The sequence below is a fragment of the Grampus griseus genome (assembly GCF_964374135.1).
Source record: "Grampus griseus genome assembly, chromosome: 10".
Lineage (NCBI taxonomy): Eukaryota > Metazoa > Chordata > Mammalia > Artiodactyla > Delphinidae > Grampus > Grampus griseus.
In genome coordinates this window covers 63,612,383-63,630,646 of record NC_139004.1, presented here as the reverse complement: position 1 = coordinate 63,630,646, position 18,264 = coordinate 63,612,383, and the positions used below count along the sequence as shown (strand labels likewise).

The window sequence follows — 18,264 nt, the reverse complement described above, 5'->3', positions numbered from 1 at the left end:
AAAGATAGCAGCAGTTTAAGATATAGTTTTGCATATTTTAACTATTAACAAGAATATTTTAATGGCACTGTAGTCTGCATCTGCCCTCCCATATTAAGCTTTGATTGGTGAACATTTCTTATTCCTTGCTCTTATGATTGAAGCTATGTACATACAGTTTATCCACTTAAAAACTGTAAGCTCTTCCAGGACAGGTGATTGTCTTCTTTGGATATGTCACAAACTAGGTACTTAATTAAATACTTAGTTGATGGAGGTATAATAAATCCACACTATTATCTGATGTTATTTGTAGATTGTAAATTATAAACAGGGAATAGTCCGAAATTTACCTTAATCTCTTTTGAGTTTGTGAAACAAATTAACAGTAACTAATTTACACAATAAAGAGGGTGAAGAGCCACATAAGAAAGGAAATAGTTGCTTTCAGCAGATAACAAACAAATCCTGGTATCTGGAATATATAAAGAGCTCTGTCTAATCAATAAGAAAAAAATAGCCCCAAAAGAAAAATAAACAACTTCCATAGACACTTTAGTAATCCAGATAGCCAGTAAACATGTGGAAAGGTGTTCAACCTCATTAGTAATCAGAGGAGTACAAATTAAAACTACTGTCAGATGTTATTTGCATACTGACTACATTGATAAAAATTAAGTCAGATGATACACAGGAACAATAGATCTCATACACTGGTGGTGGAGGTGTAAATGGATACAATCACTTTTGAAAACACTTTGGTGTTATTTACTAAAGGTGAATGTATGTATACTATATGAGCCAGCAGTTGTACTCCTAGGTCTATAACCAGAGAGAGACTTGTTTAAAATGCACATCAGGAATCATAGCAGCATTGCTTACATTAGAAAAAGTAGAAACAACTCAAATACCCATTAACATTAGAATAAATAACATATGAATAAATTGTAATCATATGATGAAAAACTAGTCATGAAAATAAAGAAATTTATGGTTGCGTGCAACAATGATGACTTAAAATGTAAAGTTGATTGAAAAAGAACCATGGCACAAAGATTTTTTGTCCAGTGTGATTTCATTTATATAAATATTAAAAACAGACAATTATAATGTTTAGGAATTTATAATATATGTAGTAAACCTATTTTGAAAATCAGAACTATTTCCTAAGAAGTTAGGAGACATTGTCTCTAGAGTTAAGAAGAGAAGGTATTATAACAAGGAAGGGGCACATGGAGCACCTCAGGAACACTGGCAGTGTCCTCCCCATCCCCCCACCCTCCCTTTTACCTGAGTGTTGGTTGCCATGGATATTGCTCAACTATTTGTTTATTAAACCTGTTTATTTACTAATTGTTTATATACTTTTCTATACGTATGTTATATTTATCAGAATGTATTAACAATGGTGCTTTAGACCCATTAAAGACAGTTCATACCCCAAAATAAAGAATAAACATTTTTCTTGAACTGATTAGGTAATTAACAGAATTTTTAAGTGCTACAGAATTGTATATATACATATAAATTTTCATTTATCAGTAATTTATTAAAATACATCCTAATCCTCCTTATACTTATCACAAATCCTTTTTGGAAGGTGGTGACCCATAAATGAAAAATAAATACTTTTAGTAAATTTAATGAAAGCAATCAATGTCAGTCATCTCCTGGCTTCCTCCCCTGTAGGTGTCCTAAAAGTTATTAATTCCACAATTGATTGTTCACTTGAGTACCCAAAATTATGGAAGATGTATCATATCACCACTAGGATTGGCATGCTTACTTTTATGTAATACAACCATTAAGCTTATCATTATAGTAGGAATGTTCAAAGATTGTTCACCTTCTGTATTTTGTTTGCAAAATTTTGTTATTTATACTTCTACATTTTTACTGTTTATTTCCTTAAGAATGCTACTTTTTTATATCCCAGTAGTGCCTTTTATACAGTAATATCTACTCAATTTATTGATGAATGAAAGTAACAACTCAGTTTTAACTTTTCAGATTACATGCCTAATTATGAAAAGGAAATAACCCCAAAAGGAAATATAATCTTAGTGAATATTTGCATCTCAAAACTGTCAAAAGCAAGATTCTTGTATTTGAGAGGGAAAGTAGTATTTTAAAGCCCTTGGTCTTTCCTATGCTAATCCTCTGGGATTTGGGACACAGGAAATTTTTACATTTAGGTTATGCAAGGAAAAAAACATCTTTAAGGAAATTGTCTTACATTAAGATTTAACTGTAAATTGGCTTTTCTGTTCATGTATTTAATCTATTCAAAACCTAAGAAATAATACTGGAAACGAAAGAGGATGAGCCTCAAATGTACTTTTTAGAAGGAAAAAATGAGTTTATGTATCTTCAACTTCTTGCAGGCAGCATTTTATATTTTCTCATTTATTTTTGTTCTATATACCATAATAAAGAGTTTTGGGGTATAGTATGAAATAGAAATGTTTCAATGCCTTGCCTAAAATTATATTAAGTGAGACACTTAGCCAGTTAAGTAACAGAAAATTTCAAGATATTTTCTTTTATATTTGCTTTTCTCTAATTTATTATCAGCTCATTCTGTACTTTTATCATTTCATGTCAAGTTGATTTAATGCTGTCGTTTATATCTCTTTTCCTTCAATCTCTATCTTGTCTAGATTTCATCCTGTTATTGTCAGACTAATTATTCTCAAATTCCATTTTGATCATATTATTCCCTTTTTGGGATTCAGTAATAGAGCTCTCTTACTTAGTCTCATCAAATCCAGATTCTTTTATATTACATCTGAGATGTTCTAACACCAGCCTTCTTTTTTTTTGCTGTACGCGGGCCTCTCACGTTGCGGAGCACAGTCTGCAGACGCGCAGGCTCAGTGGCCATGGCTCACGGGCCCAGCCGCCCCGCGGCATGTGGGATCTTCCCGGACCGGGGCACGAACCCGTGTCCCCTGCATCGGCAGGCGGACTGTCAACCACTGCGCCACCAGGGAAGCCCCAGCCTTCTTTTTGATAAGATTTTTCTCAATTCCTCACTGCACCTTATCCACTCCAGCCAGGCTGAGCATAGTATGCACTGTCATAATTTTCCATTTCCGGTTGTTCAGACTTTTCCTTCTGCTTCCTCCCTCCTCCCTCCTCTTGTATTTATCTTACCTATTTCTAACCCCACTTTGGTGAATTCATTTCTGGTGACTCTCATTTTTTTTTTTTTTTTTTTGCGGTACGCGGCCCTCTCACTGTTGTGGCCTCTCCTGTTGCGGAGCACAGGCTCTGGACGCGCAGGCTCAGCAGCCATGGCTCACGGGCCTAGCCGCTCCGCGGCATGTGGGATCTTCCCGGACCGGGACACGAACCCGAGTCCCCTGCATTGGCAGGCGGACTCTCAGCCACTGCGCCACCAGGGAAGCCCTCTGGTGACTCTCATTTTAAGCACTCCCTTCATCTTAGACCTCTTAGGTTTCTTAACATTAACATTTATATCATTGTTCGTTTTCATATGAGTTAATTTTATCTCCCCGATAGTAAGTTCTGTGAGGGTGTCTTTTCTTTTTTTTTTTTTGCGGTACGCGGGCCTCTCACTGTTGTGGCCTCTCCCGTTGCGGAGCACAGGCTCTGGACGAGCAGGCTCAGCGGCCATGGCTCACGGGCCCAGCCGCTCTGCGGCATGTGGTATCTTCCTGGACCAGGGCACGAACCCGTGTCCCCTGCATCAGCAGGCGGACTCTCAACCACTGTGCCACCAGGGAAGCCCTGTGAGGGTGTCTTTATATCTTTTATAACTGCTGCAACACAGCTAGAAAACAACCTTTGGAACCTTGATTTTTGTTGCTGTTGTTCTCTATTATTTAATATCTTTGGAACAAAGAATTTATGTTAAATTATAAAGCCTATAATTATACTTTATATGTGCTTGTGAGCATTCTCTGCTTCCTTCTCTCTGCTTATAGCTCCTGGAGGATACCACCATTTTGAATTTTGTGTCTTACCTCCCTTGCCCTTTTTTAAAAACAAACAAACAAAAAATCATTTATTTTTTTATTTATTTATGGCTGCGTTCGGTCTTCGTTGCTGCGCGCGGGCTTTCTCTAGTTGCGGTGAGCGGGGTCTAATCTTCATTGTGGTATGCGGGCTTCTCATTGTGGTGGCTTCTCTTGTTGCGGAGCACGGGCTCTAGGTGTGCAGACTTCAGTAGTTGTGGCATGTGGGCTCAGTAGTTGTGGCTCTTGGGCTCTGGAGCGCAGGCTCAGTAGTTGTGGCCACGGGCTTAGTTGCTCTGCGGCATGTGGGATCTTCCTGGATCAGGGATCGAACCTGTGTCCCCTGCATTGGCACGTGGATTCTTAACCACAGTGTCATCAGGGAAGTCCCCTTTGCCATTTTAAAATAGACTTTTCAGATATGTATCTGTAAAAAATTTGTTTTTGAGGTGCAGAGAAACGGATTCATACAGCATGCAATATTCTGTAACTATTTTTTTACATAGCATTATGTTTGCTAAGATTGATAATTTTTGTTGCATTTGGCTGCACTTGATTCCTTTCATTGTGGTATATGCCATTATGTGAACATGCCGGTTTATCCAGCCTGGCCACAGGCATTTGGATTGTTGGTAGTTTTTTGCTCTTATGAATGGCTGTTCAGTGATCATTGTTCTGATTCTTAGAGTACACATGTGCAGAAGTTTCTCTAGGGTTTATTCTTAGGTGTTACAGCGGCTAGGCATAGGGGATACAAATATTTATTTTTCAAGCTTTATTTCAGTGCTTTATTTTTTCTGACATACTTTTTTTTTCCTGACATACTTCTCACCTAATATAATTTTTCTTCCTCCCATAAAGGCATATTTTTTTGTTTTGCTTCATTGCAATGTCTTCAGCACCTAGAACTATACTAGATGTATAAGTGCTTGGTAAATATTTGATGATTGAATGAAATGCTTTTCAAATTGATCATACCAATTTATATTTTCATTAGCAGTGTACAAATGTTTGTTTTGACCCACATCTTTGCCTAGACTTGATTTTATCAGACTTCTTATAGTGAGTGTAATATGGTTTCTTACTGTGGTCTTAGTTTTCCTTATTACTGGTGAGGTCGAGCATCTTTTCAGATTGTTTGATTCTTAGATTAGTGGGGGTTTTGTTGTTGTTGTTGTTGTTGTCTATAACCAGATATTTTTCCTTGCTGTGGCAGGTGGATGGAGAGCTAGAAGCCCTGATGGAGAATGGTGAGGGTCTCTCTGATAAAAACCAGGTGCTCAGCTTATCCCGGCTAATGGTTAGAATTGAAACTTTGGAACAGAAACTTACCTGTCTCAAGCTCATACAGGTGAACACTGTGATATTAATTTATTTTTTATTTCTGAATTTGAGGTGGGACATTTAAACTACAATCCAGAATGATGAAGGGAAAAGGAATAATTCTGATATGAGAAGAGTTACTCATTTTTAAAATGGATATGTGAGTTCTATATGACTTTGACAACTTGTACTCTTAAAAATGTCTTAAGAGTTCAGCATCATTTAATCTATTAGTAGATATTGTGTGTTTTCTCTCTAGTCAAAGAACATGGTGGAATTTTTTTTGTGTGTGTAACAATTCATGACACTTGATAGAGGGTCTCTCCCCACCGCCGCTTGATTATTAGCATGGCAAGGCCATTTTTACCATAGGATCTCAAAGCAAGGAATTTTAACAGTAATCATATTTACTCCAGTTTATTAAATATTCCACAAGAAGTTGGATAATAAAAGATTTTAAAATTTTTTTATAGTTATAGCTTTTTCAGTAAAAATTGTGAATATAATTTTTTTCTTAGTCCTTCAAAATTTGAACTTTAGTAAAGTCCAGGTTGACATTTTAAGTATCAAAAAAGATTATAATCTCTCACTTTAAAGCATTTGTTAATTGCGCAGTTCTAGTAGATTAATCAAAATAGAATTTCTAGGTTTCTTTGTGAATATAAATGAACTCTAGTCCTCTCTGTGGGCCCTCTTTAACGCTCTCTGTGGTATTATGTGTCTCCCTCCTCCCACCCCCCAATACACTGCATCCTGCTTCACTTCCTCCATGGAAGAACACACATTCACAGTCTTGCCTGAAGTCCTTTCTGGAACGTCATGGGCTGTCTTTGTTGTGGATCTGGATGGCAGAACTAGGTGATGGCCGGGAAAGTAACCAGAAGCTTCAGGAAGAGGTCAGTTCACATTCAGCTGACCTGCTTGTTTCTTAAAACTACTGTATTTATTATTTAGGTTGAGGGTATTGTGATAATAACAGTGATAATGAATTTAGCACTATATTTACCACTCATATTAAATAATTACATCATTTTATCATCCCAATATCATTCCTATAACTGTAACTTTACATACACCTTGCTGGAAGTGAGTTTGCCCAGTGGTTTTCCCTATGGTATCTTTTAAAGCTTAGTACTACATAGTTGTGAACTGCAAGAGCAAGATATACTAGTATCATAGTTAAGTGAAAGATCCAATGTGTTGCTAAAACCATAATTTTAAAAAGATAGGAAACCATATGGAACTTAAATTCTGGGGTTCTAAAAAATTATGAAGAGCTGAATTCTGGATGACAAGAGTAAGAACATTTTGAGGAGTAAATTGTTTTAAAAGATCTAAATAGATGTTCATTGACAATGTCGTTAGTGGAATTGTTATATTTATACCGTCCCGTGAAATACACAGTATTTTCTAACTTGGTTTAAATGTAGTTCTTTTTAATCATAAGTGCTAATATAATCCCCAGGTCATTTAATAATATACTTTTAAAAACAAAAACATGAGTGGGCAAATGAGTGATTGTCTTGCCTCCATCCTTCTCCCAGGAGATTCAGCAATAAGTAGGAGTTGGGGAAGCCTTGGAGTTTCTGTAGAACTACACTGGGGGAGTACTTTGGAAGAAATTATTGGATTTCAGAGTGTGGGGTGGGGGTGGTTATCTCAGAATGAAGAGAGTGTCTCTCTTTGCTAGACAGCTGTTTGTCAAAGGCTAAGGAGGTTAAGTAATATCTGCATTTTTTGTTTGTATGCAAGACATTTAAATATATATTGTTGCTTAGTTCCCAGGCCTTTATCACAGTCACTTGGGAAACTTTTTAGAAAAACGTACCCAGGATGAGGTCCAGTAGTGTTTATATTTTTAAAAAATCTACCTGGGTTTGAGAACTACTGGTAGAGAATATTAATTAAATTAGTCTTATTTGATGTGTGAGCAGTCACCTGCTCCACATTTTATTCTTGCTGGTCAGGCTTATTAAAACACTTTTCTGGGACTTAGCTGGCGGTCCAGTGGTTGAGACTCTGAGCTTCCACTGCAGGGGGCACGGATTTGATCCCTGGTTGGGGAACTAAGATCCCATATGCCTCGTGGTGCAGCCAAAAAAAATAAAAAAATAAAAAATCAAACACTTTTCCTTCCATACTAGAGGAAACTAATATTATGACATTTAAATCCATCTGTGGTTACAAGATTTAGGTCTTAATTTAATAAGACAGTAAAAAAAAAACACTGTTTCTACAGAATTGATCTGAGTCCCATGGAGAGGCTTGAAAAGTCAGCTGTACAAAGTGATGTTTGTTTTTTTTTAAATTATGTTTAATCAGATTATAAAGACTTTGGAACATTTACCCATTCCTACTAAAAATATGTTGGAGGAAAGCAAAGTACTTCCTATTATTCAACGTTGGTCTCAAACCAAGACTGCTGTCCCTCAGCTGAGTGAAGGAGATGGGTATTCTAGCGAGAATACATCACGTGCTCACACACCGCTCAACACACCTGATCCTTCCACCAAGCTGAGCATAGAAGCTGATACAGACACCCCCAAGAAGCTAATGTTTCGCAGACTTAAAATTATAAGTGAAAATAGCATGGACAGTGCGATCTCTGATGCCACCAGTGAGCTAGAAGGCAAGGATGGCAAAGAGGACCTTGACCAGTTAGAAAACGTCCCTATAGAAGAAGAGGAAGAGTTACAGTCACAACAGCTACTCACACAACAGCTGCCTGAATCTAAAGTTGATAGTGAAATTGCTGTGGAGGCCATTAAGCTACCCACATCTGAACCAGAGGCTGACACTGAAATAGAGCCTAAAGAGAGCAATGGCACAAAACTAGACGAACCTATTGCTGAGGAAACACCATCCCAAGATGAAGAGGAGGGTGTATCTGATGTGGAGAGTGAGAGGAGCCAGGAACAGCCAGATAAAACAGTAGATATAAGTGATTTGGCCACCAAGCTCCTGGACAGTTGGAAAGACCTAAAGGTAAGAAAACATTTCTGTTCATTTTAACCTGAATTACCCAGGTTTAGAGTTCTGTAAACCTTCAGTCGAATTACCTACTTTTCTAGCTGTATGTATTTTTGAAAAATGGAATACTATCTCTCTGTCAGCTAATTATAAATGTCTTTATAAATAATATGTCTTTTAAACCTTGGCCAGAGATACCAGCCAAACTAATATACAAACATCCCCCTTTTCCTTGTTTACAAAAGTATATCACAACAGTAAATTCAGTCATTCAGGTGGTCTTTACATTAAAAACAAAAATCCTTTTAGTAACAAATATGAATTCTACATTTGAGTCTATGTAAGAAAAAAATGAATGTTTAAAATAATTGGAAATTAATTTATTGGATTAACTAGAAATTAATTAAAAATAAAATTAATTGGAAGCCAAGGTAATTTTGCAACTTCTCATCAAAAATGATTGAACATATAAAGCTATAGAATCATGCTTGTTAGCTTGGTGGAATGTCTCATGACAAAAAAAAAACCCAAAGCAAACTATTGAACATAAATATCTGTTCCAGTAAAACAACATTATATGGAGCTAGTTCATACTCAGTTTTATTATTGTTTCTGAAATAGGCCTGCTTTTAAATGCCTATTTTTCTGGCCAGAAGATGTTATCGAGAGGAAAAATATAGAGTTCTGGAACCCTTACATCTAATACTTGCATAATCACTTGTTAAAGTATGTAGCATGATGTGCAGGGTTTTCTTTGCAGAGAACCCAGTCTGGGTCTTGGATAAACACAGAAGTGAATAACAGGATGAGCCTAGGAGAGATGTGGCAAATTCTGATTGTAAGTGGGATCCTGGGATCCAGGTCTTGAGGACCCTGTGGGAACAGGTTACTACCTAGCCTCTGTTTTTCTGTTCCTCCTTTCTTGCGCCAGAGGTGAAGCAACCAGATAAACCAAGAATACAGATTTGCAGCAAAATGGACTGAGTCTTCTCTGTTCCCAATTATGACTACAAAGCTCACCCATTATATCCTACCATTTGACCCATAGGGAACTATCCTTATACTGAGCAGAATGAGTGTAGTTGGTTGGTTGTGCACTGTGCTTATTTTTGCATTTGTAATTTACTGTGTTGAGACCCTTCTTTAAGTATGGTGTGGTTTCAGCTCTCATTTACCCATTTGAGCTCTTACTCATGCTACTCTTTGATCACCTACAGTTCAGCATAAACTCAGCCTTATTATTTGAAATCTGACCTTTTTATAAATATAAAAGGAAAGATTCAGAGTAAATCTGTTTATGACACAACATGTGAATGCAGGAACTGGAGTTGCAATTAATTGAAAGAGCTGCTGGGACAGTCATTTGTGTGAACCTTTATTTAAGGCCTGCTTTGTGAGGGCACAGGAGTCCCTGGACGAAGTCCCTCTTGTGTTTGGAGACTGCTAGTAGAGCCTGTACTATGATTGGCTCAGTAAGGAAGGTGGAAATGGAGACAGGCACTCAGGTGAAGGTAGAAAAGGCCTTACAGACATAGTTTTATAGAGAGGGGGGTTGTAGACCTAGTAGTTCACTTTTGCCTGAGAAGGCTCTGGTTGACGTAATTTAAAAAAAAAAAAAAAAAAGACATAATCATCTTAATTTCTTAAAAACCTGTCTCTTCTTGAAATCTGGAATAAGTAAATGTTTTTGTTTCTCTGTATGGTAGTTTTTTTAATTATAATTGTAATGATATAAATTATTCTCTGGAATATCCTTAACTCAATTAGATATAACTGGTACTTTAAACTCACACTCCAGACATAAATGTTTTTGAGTCCTACACAATTATTTCTTCCCTTGCTTGTCCTCTTCACTCCTATCTGAAAGATCGAAGTGGTTGCACAGTACTATGTAGACTGATGATCCTCTTGACTTGAGGTTTAAAATTTTATTTGTACCTAAAATATATTCTTCTTAACGTTCATACTTTGGATTTATCCCAATTCTTAGCATCAAGGAAGTTATTAAATAAAATCCTCCTTCCTCAAACTTTATAGTTTGCTCTGGAATCATTACCCATCTAGAATTGCATTACTGAGAAATGTTTTTGCTTGCCTGAACTGTGATGTTTTGTTATGCATTGGTGCTGGGGTTCTTAATTCATCTATCATTCTAATTAACATTCACCGTGGTTCTAATTTCAAAACCGGTTATAGTTGTCCTTAAAAAATATACTTCAGCTAGGGAACCCATAATTTGAACATGTTTTAGAGAAACACCTTGACTTGATGTGATTACTATATATCCATCCTATTCCCGGCATTGAAAGAGTTAACTACTTCTGTCTGACTTCCACCTGTGTGTTCAAGTAGATGTTGGCAGAAAAGAAAATGTGTTATTCAACCAACTTTTATTAAGCACCTGTTGCCAAGCATGTGTTAGTTGCTGATGTTAATTTCAAGATTATACTAAAAAGCATTGATCTAAGATTGTGGTTATGTTAGCCACTCCAAGCTTCCCTGACCTTCCTGGGCCACTGTAACATTGCTGGACATGTGTTCCACTTGTCCTTTCTACATACTGGATGGAGTGAAGAACTGAAAGAGGTTGCTTCAGATTTCTTAATCTTGATTTTGCTGTGAAGGCAGACTATAGGGATCATCAGTAAATGAAAGAGGGTGGGAGGGAAGGGAATGAAGCTTCATGAATTACTCTTTGTCCTCCCAGATCTGATGATGATCCCCCTTGTAACTTGAACCATTTCCATCTAGCTTCTCAGGGCAGCAAGGAGCTTGTTAACATCACCAGCTGACCATGTGTCTCCTTTTCTCAACTCCATTTTCAACTTCGTGCTGAAGAAAAACAAGAACCTAGCGTGCATTCTGTGAAGAAAACAGGAAGATGGTTGGGAAGTTGGATGATGCATGAAAAATATAATAGGTGAAAAGAGGACAGAGGTGGTTAACTCACTGGCACCGGCGTTATTTTGGTGCGTCCATTGCCGACAATGGATGTCGTTCTGGGAAAATCCCGACTCCTGGCGAGAAAGGATTAAGTGAGCTACTTTTTCTATACCTCTATACACAGGACCACTGCCTTGGCTCCACAAGGCTTACACATTTTTGACTCCTAAAGTAGACCTCAACAAGAAACATCACTTAGCACATTGCTACACATGAGCGTGTATTCATTTTCACATGCAAATTAACTGGGCTACATTTTCAGCAGGGACATGTGCATATATTTCTGTTTGTAAAAGGAATTACTGTACATCACCCCTCATGCTGAAAATATACCCAACACTTCACAGGGCAAAACAGCTGGTTATAAGTGATGATTAATTATAAACTTGACTGGAAAATCTTCATTTGGATCATGAGAAGAAGAGGTAAGGTTCCCATGAATTTGGCAGTTTCAGTTGCAGTTAAACAGCTGAGAGATTGTGATGGCTAGTGATTCCAGAGCCTCTCTTATAAACACTTAGGTTACAGGATGTGTGTCTCCTTATAGTGAAGTCTGAGTAGTTATAGTTACATCTGGATTAGATGATTTAGGGACATTTTGTACATGTGATAAGTTGGACTTTTCTTAAGAACCATCCTTATTATCTTTTTCATCTTTATCTCAAGACATTATCTTTAATTAAACATATTATTTTCCTAGAAAGTTAAGCATTGAACTCTACAGAAGTTTTAAATAATTCAGAGAGTTACCCAACTGAAAAGTTTTGAGTCTGGGGAAACTCCCTGGCGGTCCAGTGGTTAGGACTCCATGCTTCCACTGCTGGGGACCTGGGTTCAATCCCTGGTCGGGCACTAAGATCCCAAAAGCTGCATGGTCAAAAAAAAATAAAACAAGTTTTGAGTCACTGCTTGGAATTTCGGTTCCTAACTAATATGTGAAATCTGCTATGCAACATTTCAACATGAAATGATGTGCCCTGAATTTCTGTAATAAATTTCAAAATCCTTAGTAGACATTATTCTGTATCCAAAAGGATCAGTATTACTCACACTTTTGTTTAAAATACAGAATTGCCCCCAAAGAGCACTATTTTAGGTACCACTACATTGAATTTTTGTAATAAGAATCTCATTTGATAAAAGGCAAACATGGTCTAAAACTTATTAGTAGCCTGGTTTCTTTATTATCAGATAATACTTTCATCTAAATTATGGGGTGGCCTAATCTGCCCTGCTGCCTTTTTTCATAAATGAAGTTTGGGGGGGAGCCCAGCCAAGTTCGTTCATTTACATACGTCTGTGGCTGCTTTTGCACTGCACTGATAGAGTTGAGTAGTTGCATCAGACTGGATGGCCAACAAAGCCTAAAATATTTATTGCTTTGTCCTTTACAGAAAAAGTTTGCCAACACCTAATCTAAATGATAAAGTACAGAATCTGGCTGCTCTAAACATTCTGATTTTGAATGAAGTCATTTTGATACTTTATTCTTTTGGGTGAGCTCTTTTTTGTTTTGTTTTGTTTTGTTTTTTGCGGTACGCGGGCCTCTCACTGTTGTGGCCTCTCCCGTTGCGGAGCACAGGCTCCAGACGCGCAGGCTCAGCGGCCATGGCTCACGGGCCTAGCCGCTCCGCAGCATGTGGGATCCTCCCGGACCAGGGCACGAACCCGTGTCCCCCGCATCGGCAGGCGGACTCCCAACCACTGCGCCACCAGGGAAGCCCTGGGTGAGCTCTTAATTCTGTTTCCCTAGAGACATGATGACCATGTTTCCATACCCCATGAAGTTACTTTTAAAAAAAAAAGAAGTCTTGACTCTGTTTAGGAAAAGTTACTTTAAGTGATTTGGATATTGGACTATCTGAGAAGTGGGAGAGTATATACATTATAGAATTACTGGGCTAGAAGACACCTGTAAGGAATGTCATTCTTCCCTCAGGACCATGATCAAGTTAGTCGGAAACTTAAGAGACTTGTAGAGTACAGATAAGTTGGTATAATCTAGTTTTATATATAACCATAATGAAAATATATAAATTTTCCTTCTTAATGTTCTTAACTTTTGATTTTGATGTAATTTCAGACTTAACAGGAAAACTGCAAGAATACTGTTCTTATGTATTCTTCATGTAATACACATCCAGTGACAGATGTATGTTAAAAACAGTAAAAATTCCTCTAAACCCTTCATCCAGATTCCCCAGTGTTAACATTTTACCAAATTTACCTTAACATTTTCTCTTAATTTCTTTTTAACTTTTAAAGAATAAGTCACAGATATCATGCCCACTGCGCCTAGATATTTTTAGTGTGTATTTCCTAAAAACAAGGACATTCTTCTTTATGACTTCAGTGTACTTATCAAAATCAGCAAATTACAGTGACACAATACTATTAATCTGTTAAACAGACCTCATTCAGATTTTGCCAGTTGTGCCCATAATGTCCTCTATAGAAAAAAGAAAATTTCTGATCCAGAATCTAACCTGAGATCAAGCGTTAAATTGAGTTGTATCTCTTTAGTATCCTTTAATCTGGAATAGTTAGTTCCTCAGTCTTTGGCTTTTATGAACGTCACATTTTTGAATATTTTTAAATTTTTTAGAATATTCCTCAATTTGGGTTTGTCTGAAGTTCTGTTTGGAATGTTCGTTTATCCCAATTACTGGCATTGTCAACTTCAGTCACTTGGTTAAGTTGGTGTCTGCCAGGTTTCTCCAATGTAAAGTTACTATTTTCCCCTTTATAATTAAAGAGTATAATATAGGAGCACCTTTGGAGATAATAAATACTCTTTTTTGTGAAATTCAGCCATCCAGTGAATTTGCCTGAATCTTGTACAACTATGATTGTTAACAAATGGTGATTTTCTAATCCATCATTCCTTTTTCTGTATTTCTATACAGTGGTAGCAGTCTTAACAGGTTATTAAAATTACTTGCTTAGATGCTTGTTTCTCCTCACAGGACCTCACAGGCCTTGAGATCTTCAAGGGCAGAGACCATTCCTTAATCGTTGGTAGTAAGAGTTACTTTCATCATGGTATCTTTTTAGTAATGGTTGTAATAAGTTACCACTTAATAATAGTGAATGACTACTCTGTGACCCCTACAGTGTGTGCTACATTCAGTATCCAGAGTGATCTTTTTGGAAATATACATCTGTTCATGTCAAAGTCCTATTTAAAACTTTTAAATGGTTCCTCATTACATTGTTTAGTTAAATCCATTTCTCTTAACAAGGCTTGCATACCATGGCATAATCTGGTTCTTATTTATGTATGCATTTTCACCTCAAGAGTTTCTGGCCTACCAGTGGGACAGTGCTACTAATGTTCACACACACACACACACACACTCTCTCTCTCTCTCTCTCTCTCTCTCTCTCTCTCTCTCTCTCATTGACTTGTTTCTGAGAAGACTTTCTTTTGTTTAGATGTCTCTTCTCATTTAAGTTTCATCCTTTCCCCTGAAAACCATTCCTGTTCCTCCAAGACAGAGTATTCTGCCTTTTCTATATGCTCCCATAACATCCTTTCCAATCATAGCAGATAACATTTCATAATTGTACATTGTGCAGAGGCAGAGACTGTGTCTGTCTTGGTCACTTGAGTCTCCCCAGGGCACAGTGAGAGCGTACTGTGTAGTTTGGCACTTCATAAATATTTGAATGATGAAGTGAAGAAGGTCCTTCTTTTTCCATGGTACCACACTGCTGCTATTTTTTTTTTAATTTATATTTTAATTTTCTGGCCGCACACCATGGCTTGTGGCGTCTTCGCTGACCAGGGACCGAACCCATGCCCCTTGCAGTGTAAGCACGGAGTCTTAACCACTGAACCACCAGGGAAGTCCTGATTCTTCTTGAATCCATAATGTGTATATTTTATTTGATAGGTGGTCAGAAAATACTTGAATGAGTGTCATGTAATCTTTACAACCCTGCAGAGTAAGTGGTGGTGTTTGTATCAGCTGTGAAAGGGAAACAAACAGGCCCATGAGTTTGTAACTTAACTTTAAATGACATAGCTGAAAATTATCTTCTGATTTAAATCCTATGTTCTTTCCAGTCCTTTTTCTGATCCAGCAAATAGTGATTGCTACGTCCTTGCTAGACAGTTCATGCAATTATGTATCTTTGCTGAATACTTTTCAGACTTCTCTCAATCTGTTTCTGTTTTAATAACTGTAATAAGTTCAAATTCATTCTTAAATCATAGAAATTATCATTTTAGTGTTTTGTTCAAGTATCTTTTTTTCCTTAATGCTGCAGAGATCAACCTGTGATCCATGATTGAATTTCAAGGGATTTTCAGAATGCTTGAAATCATATATAAAACTGTGGGGTTTTCTGGGGCAAGGGTCCACAAATATGAGCAGTTTCTCAAACAGGGGTGTATATATATATGGGTTGGGAAAAGAACCAATTGTGGTCCAAAAAGTGTTTGCTGGATGGTCTTAGCTGCAGTGTTGTATTGACTAGTGCAACATATAACTTCAGTGAAGTCTCTTGGAGGGCTGTGGTGATTTTTAAGTTTTAATTAGAAAAATTATAGAGGAGGTAAATTTGAAAGTGTAAAAGAAAATCTTAGATTTGGAATTAACTTGCCTAGAAAACAGAAATCTGAAATTTGAGAAACATTTAATCATCATGACCTTGATTATTCTTCAGTGATTACTTACCAGCATAAAACTTTAATTTTTCTACACACATGTTTTACTACTGGGCTGGGGAGGCCTTGAAAGCAGGCTCATGTGTCAGGTGTTCACCTTGTGCTTCAGTACTGGTGGAAGCCCGGCACATTTTAGATGCGTGTTGAATAAAACTGAGTGTTGTTAAGGTAGATTTTTTGAATTAGAGTCAAGGTGGGTAAGGCTAGAGAAGGAGGAAGTTCGGGGAACAAGTTTAAACTGAACGGCAGAGACTCCCCTGGTAGCTCAGTGGTTAAGAATCTACCCACAAATGCAGAGGAGACGGGTTCGAGCCCTGGTCTGGGAAGATCCCACTTGCTGCAGAACAACGAAGCCCGTGCGCCACAACTACTGAGCCTGCACTCTGGAGCCCTCAAGCCACAACTACTGAGCCCACGTGCCACAACTTCTGAAGCCCACACGCCTGGAGCCCGTGCTCCACAACAAGGGAAGCCACCGCAATGAGAAGCCCACACACCATGACGAAAAGTAGCCCCCACTTGCTGCAACTAGAGAAAGCCTGGGCACAGCAACAAAGACCCAGTGCGGCCAAAAATAAATAAATACATTTATTTTTAAAAAAGAGAGAGAAATGGAATATTACCAGTGCCCTGGATGCCTTCCTTTAAAAATAAAAATTAAACAATGTCAGTGAACTAGGAAAGCTTTTTAAGGTATGGTACTTGCTAAATAGCAGCATTTAGAAGTTGCCTTGGGAATCCCCATGTTCCTTAGGCCTTTGCCTGAGACTTTACAGCCCCTCATTCTATACCTTGAATGCAATCACGATGCACAGAAGTCTTTTGGTACTGTGTCTAGGGCTGCTTCTGAGGCATGTTACCTTTTCTTTTAATTTTTAAAATAGACCATTCCTGCACACGACAAAATTCAAAAGGCAACATTTCACTCCTAACCCTGTCCTGTGTCCTGTTCCCTGGAGGCAACCAATACAACTAGTTTGTTGTGAGCGTTCTAGAGATAATTTGTGCATACTATATGTATATATTTTGCCTTTTTTACAAAGCTGGCACCACTGTTTAGCTCCTTTTTACTTAATATATTGTAAAGATTATTTCATACCAGTTTATGAAGAATTTATTTTTCATAACTGCATAGTATTTTATTGTATAAATATACCATAATCAGTTTATCATAATCATACATTAATCAGTCTTCTATTTCGGCCATTTAGGTTGATTCCTTTCATTAGCTTAGCAGCAAGTAACTTTTTGAACATATTCACATATGTGGGATATACATGTTGGATAAATTACTAAAAGTTGTGTATCTGAGTCATAGTCTGTGTTATTTGTAATTTTGATAGGTACTGCCAAATCTCTCTTCATAGTTGTACCAGTTTAACTCTCATCAGCAATGTTTATGTGTAAGAGTGCCTGTTTCACTACACCCTGGCCAACACAGGTGTTGTCTAACTTTATGTTGGTCAGACGGATAGGCAAAAATGGAATATTATTATAGTTTTAATTTGCATTTCTCTTATACATGAAGTATTAAATATATTTACGTTTATATTTCCTATTGTAAGAACTATGTCCATATCCTTTGCCCATTTTTCTGAGTGGCTGAAAACTGAAATTGGATCTTATTATCTTTTGTTTGTTGGGAGCCCAGCTGTCTGAAGTTAGAGTGTTTATTCAAGGGTTTCAAAGAATAAATAAAATTATTCTACTCCCTCTTCCCCTTACTCTCCCTTCCTCCGCCCCTCTCATGTGTGTGATTTTATAAAACTTCCAGACACGTGTATTATCTTCTAAGTTATTTTTCCAGTCAAATCTCAGGACCTCTGTGACCTAATGGAGATACCCCTACTCCCACTTTTTGTAATACAATTTATGAGATAAAATCATAGACTCTTAACACTTTACAGGGGTATGATGATCGAGGTACAGTTCTTCCTTCTATTAAAGGAAGCTAAATCTGGGTTATAGAACCATTACCACTGAAAGCATTTCACAGAATTATGCTGAGGGAAAAGGAGCCTAGGGTATTTACTTATCAGTATTTGCCCAGTAATTTCTTTCTTTCTTTCTTTTTCTTTTTTTTCTTTTTAACCTTAGAGTGGTATAGGGCCATAGACATTGAAGTTATATGTTGTATGTTCATTTTTAAAATTTTGTTGTTGTTAATCAAGAAAATGGATCTTTAAAATCTTTATGCTAGTATATAGAATTATGAATCAGGTTCCAAGACAGTCATATATTACCCAAAGATGTGCTTTTATTTCTCTAGATCAAGGGTTGGCAGTTTTTTTCTGTAAAAGGTCAGATAGTAAATATTAAAATACTTAAATTTAAAATGTGACTGTGAGGCCTCAGTCTCTTCCACCCTTCTTCTTCTTCCCTTCTTTCTGCCCTTTT

The 18,264-nt window shown here is 37.3% G+C and overlaps 1 protein-coding gene across 2 annotated transcripts in view; it reads left to right on the top strand.

The window, feature by feature from the left end:
* The window catches only part of SETD2 (SET domain containing 2, histone lysine methyltransferase), an 83,274-nt gene that overhangs the window by 22,470 nt on the left and 42,540 nt on the right, over positions 1-18,264 (top strand). Inside the window, exons 8-10 of one of the 2 annotated variants that reach the window (XM_082662836.1) lie at positions 5,176-5,310; positions 6,059-6,178; positions 7,605-8,267. In XM_082662836.1, coding sequence (XP_082518962.1) covers positions 5,176-5,310; positions 6,059-6,178; positions 7,605-8,267 — 918 coding nt within the window. The remainder of the gene's footprint in view (positions 1-5,175; positions 5,311-6,058; positions 6,179-7,604; positions 8,268-18,264) is intronic. The other variant, XM_082662837.1, reaches the window with a different exon arrangement.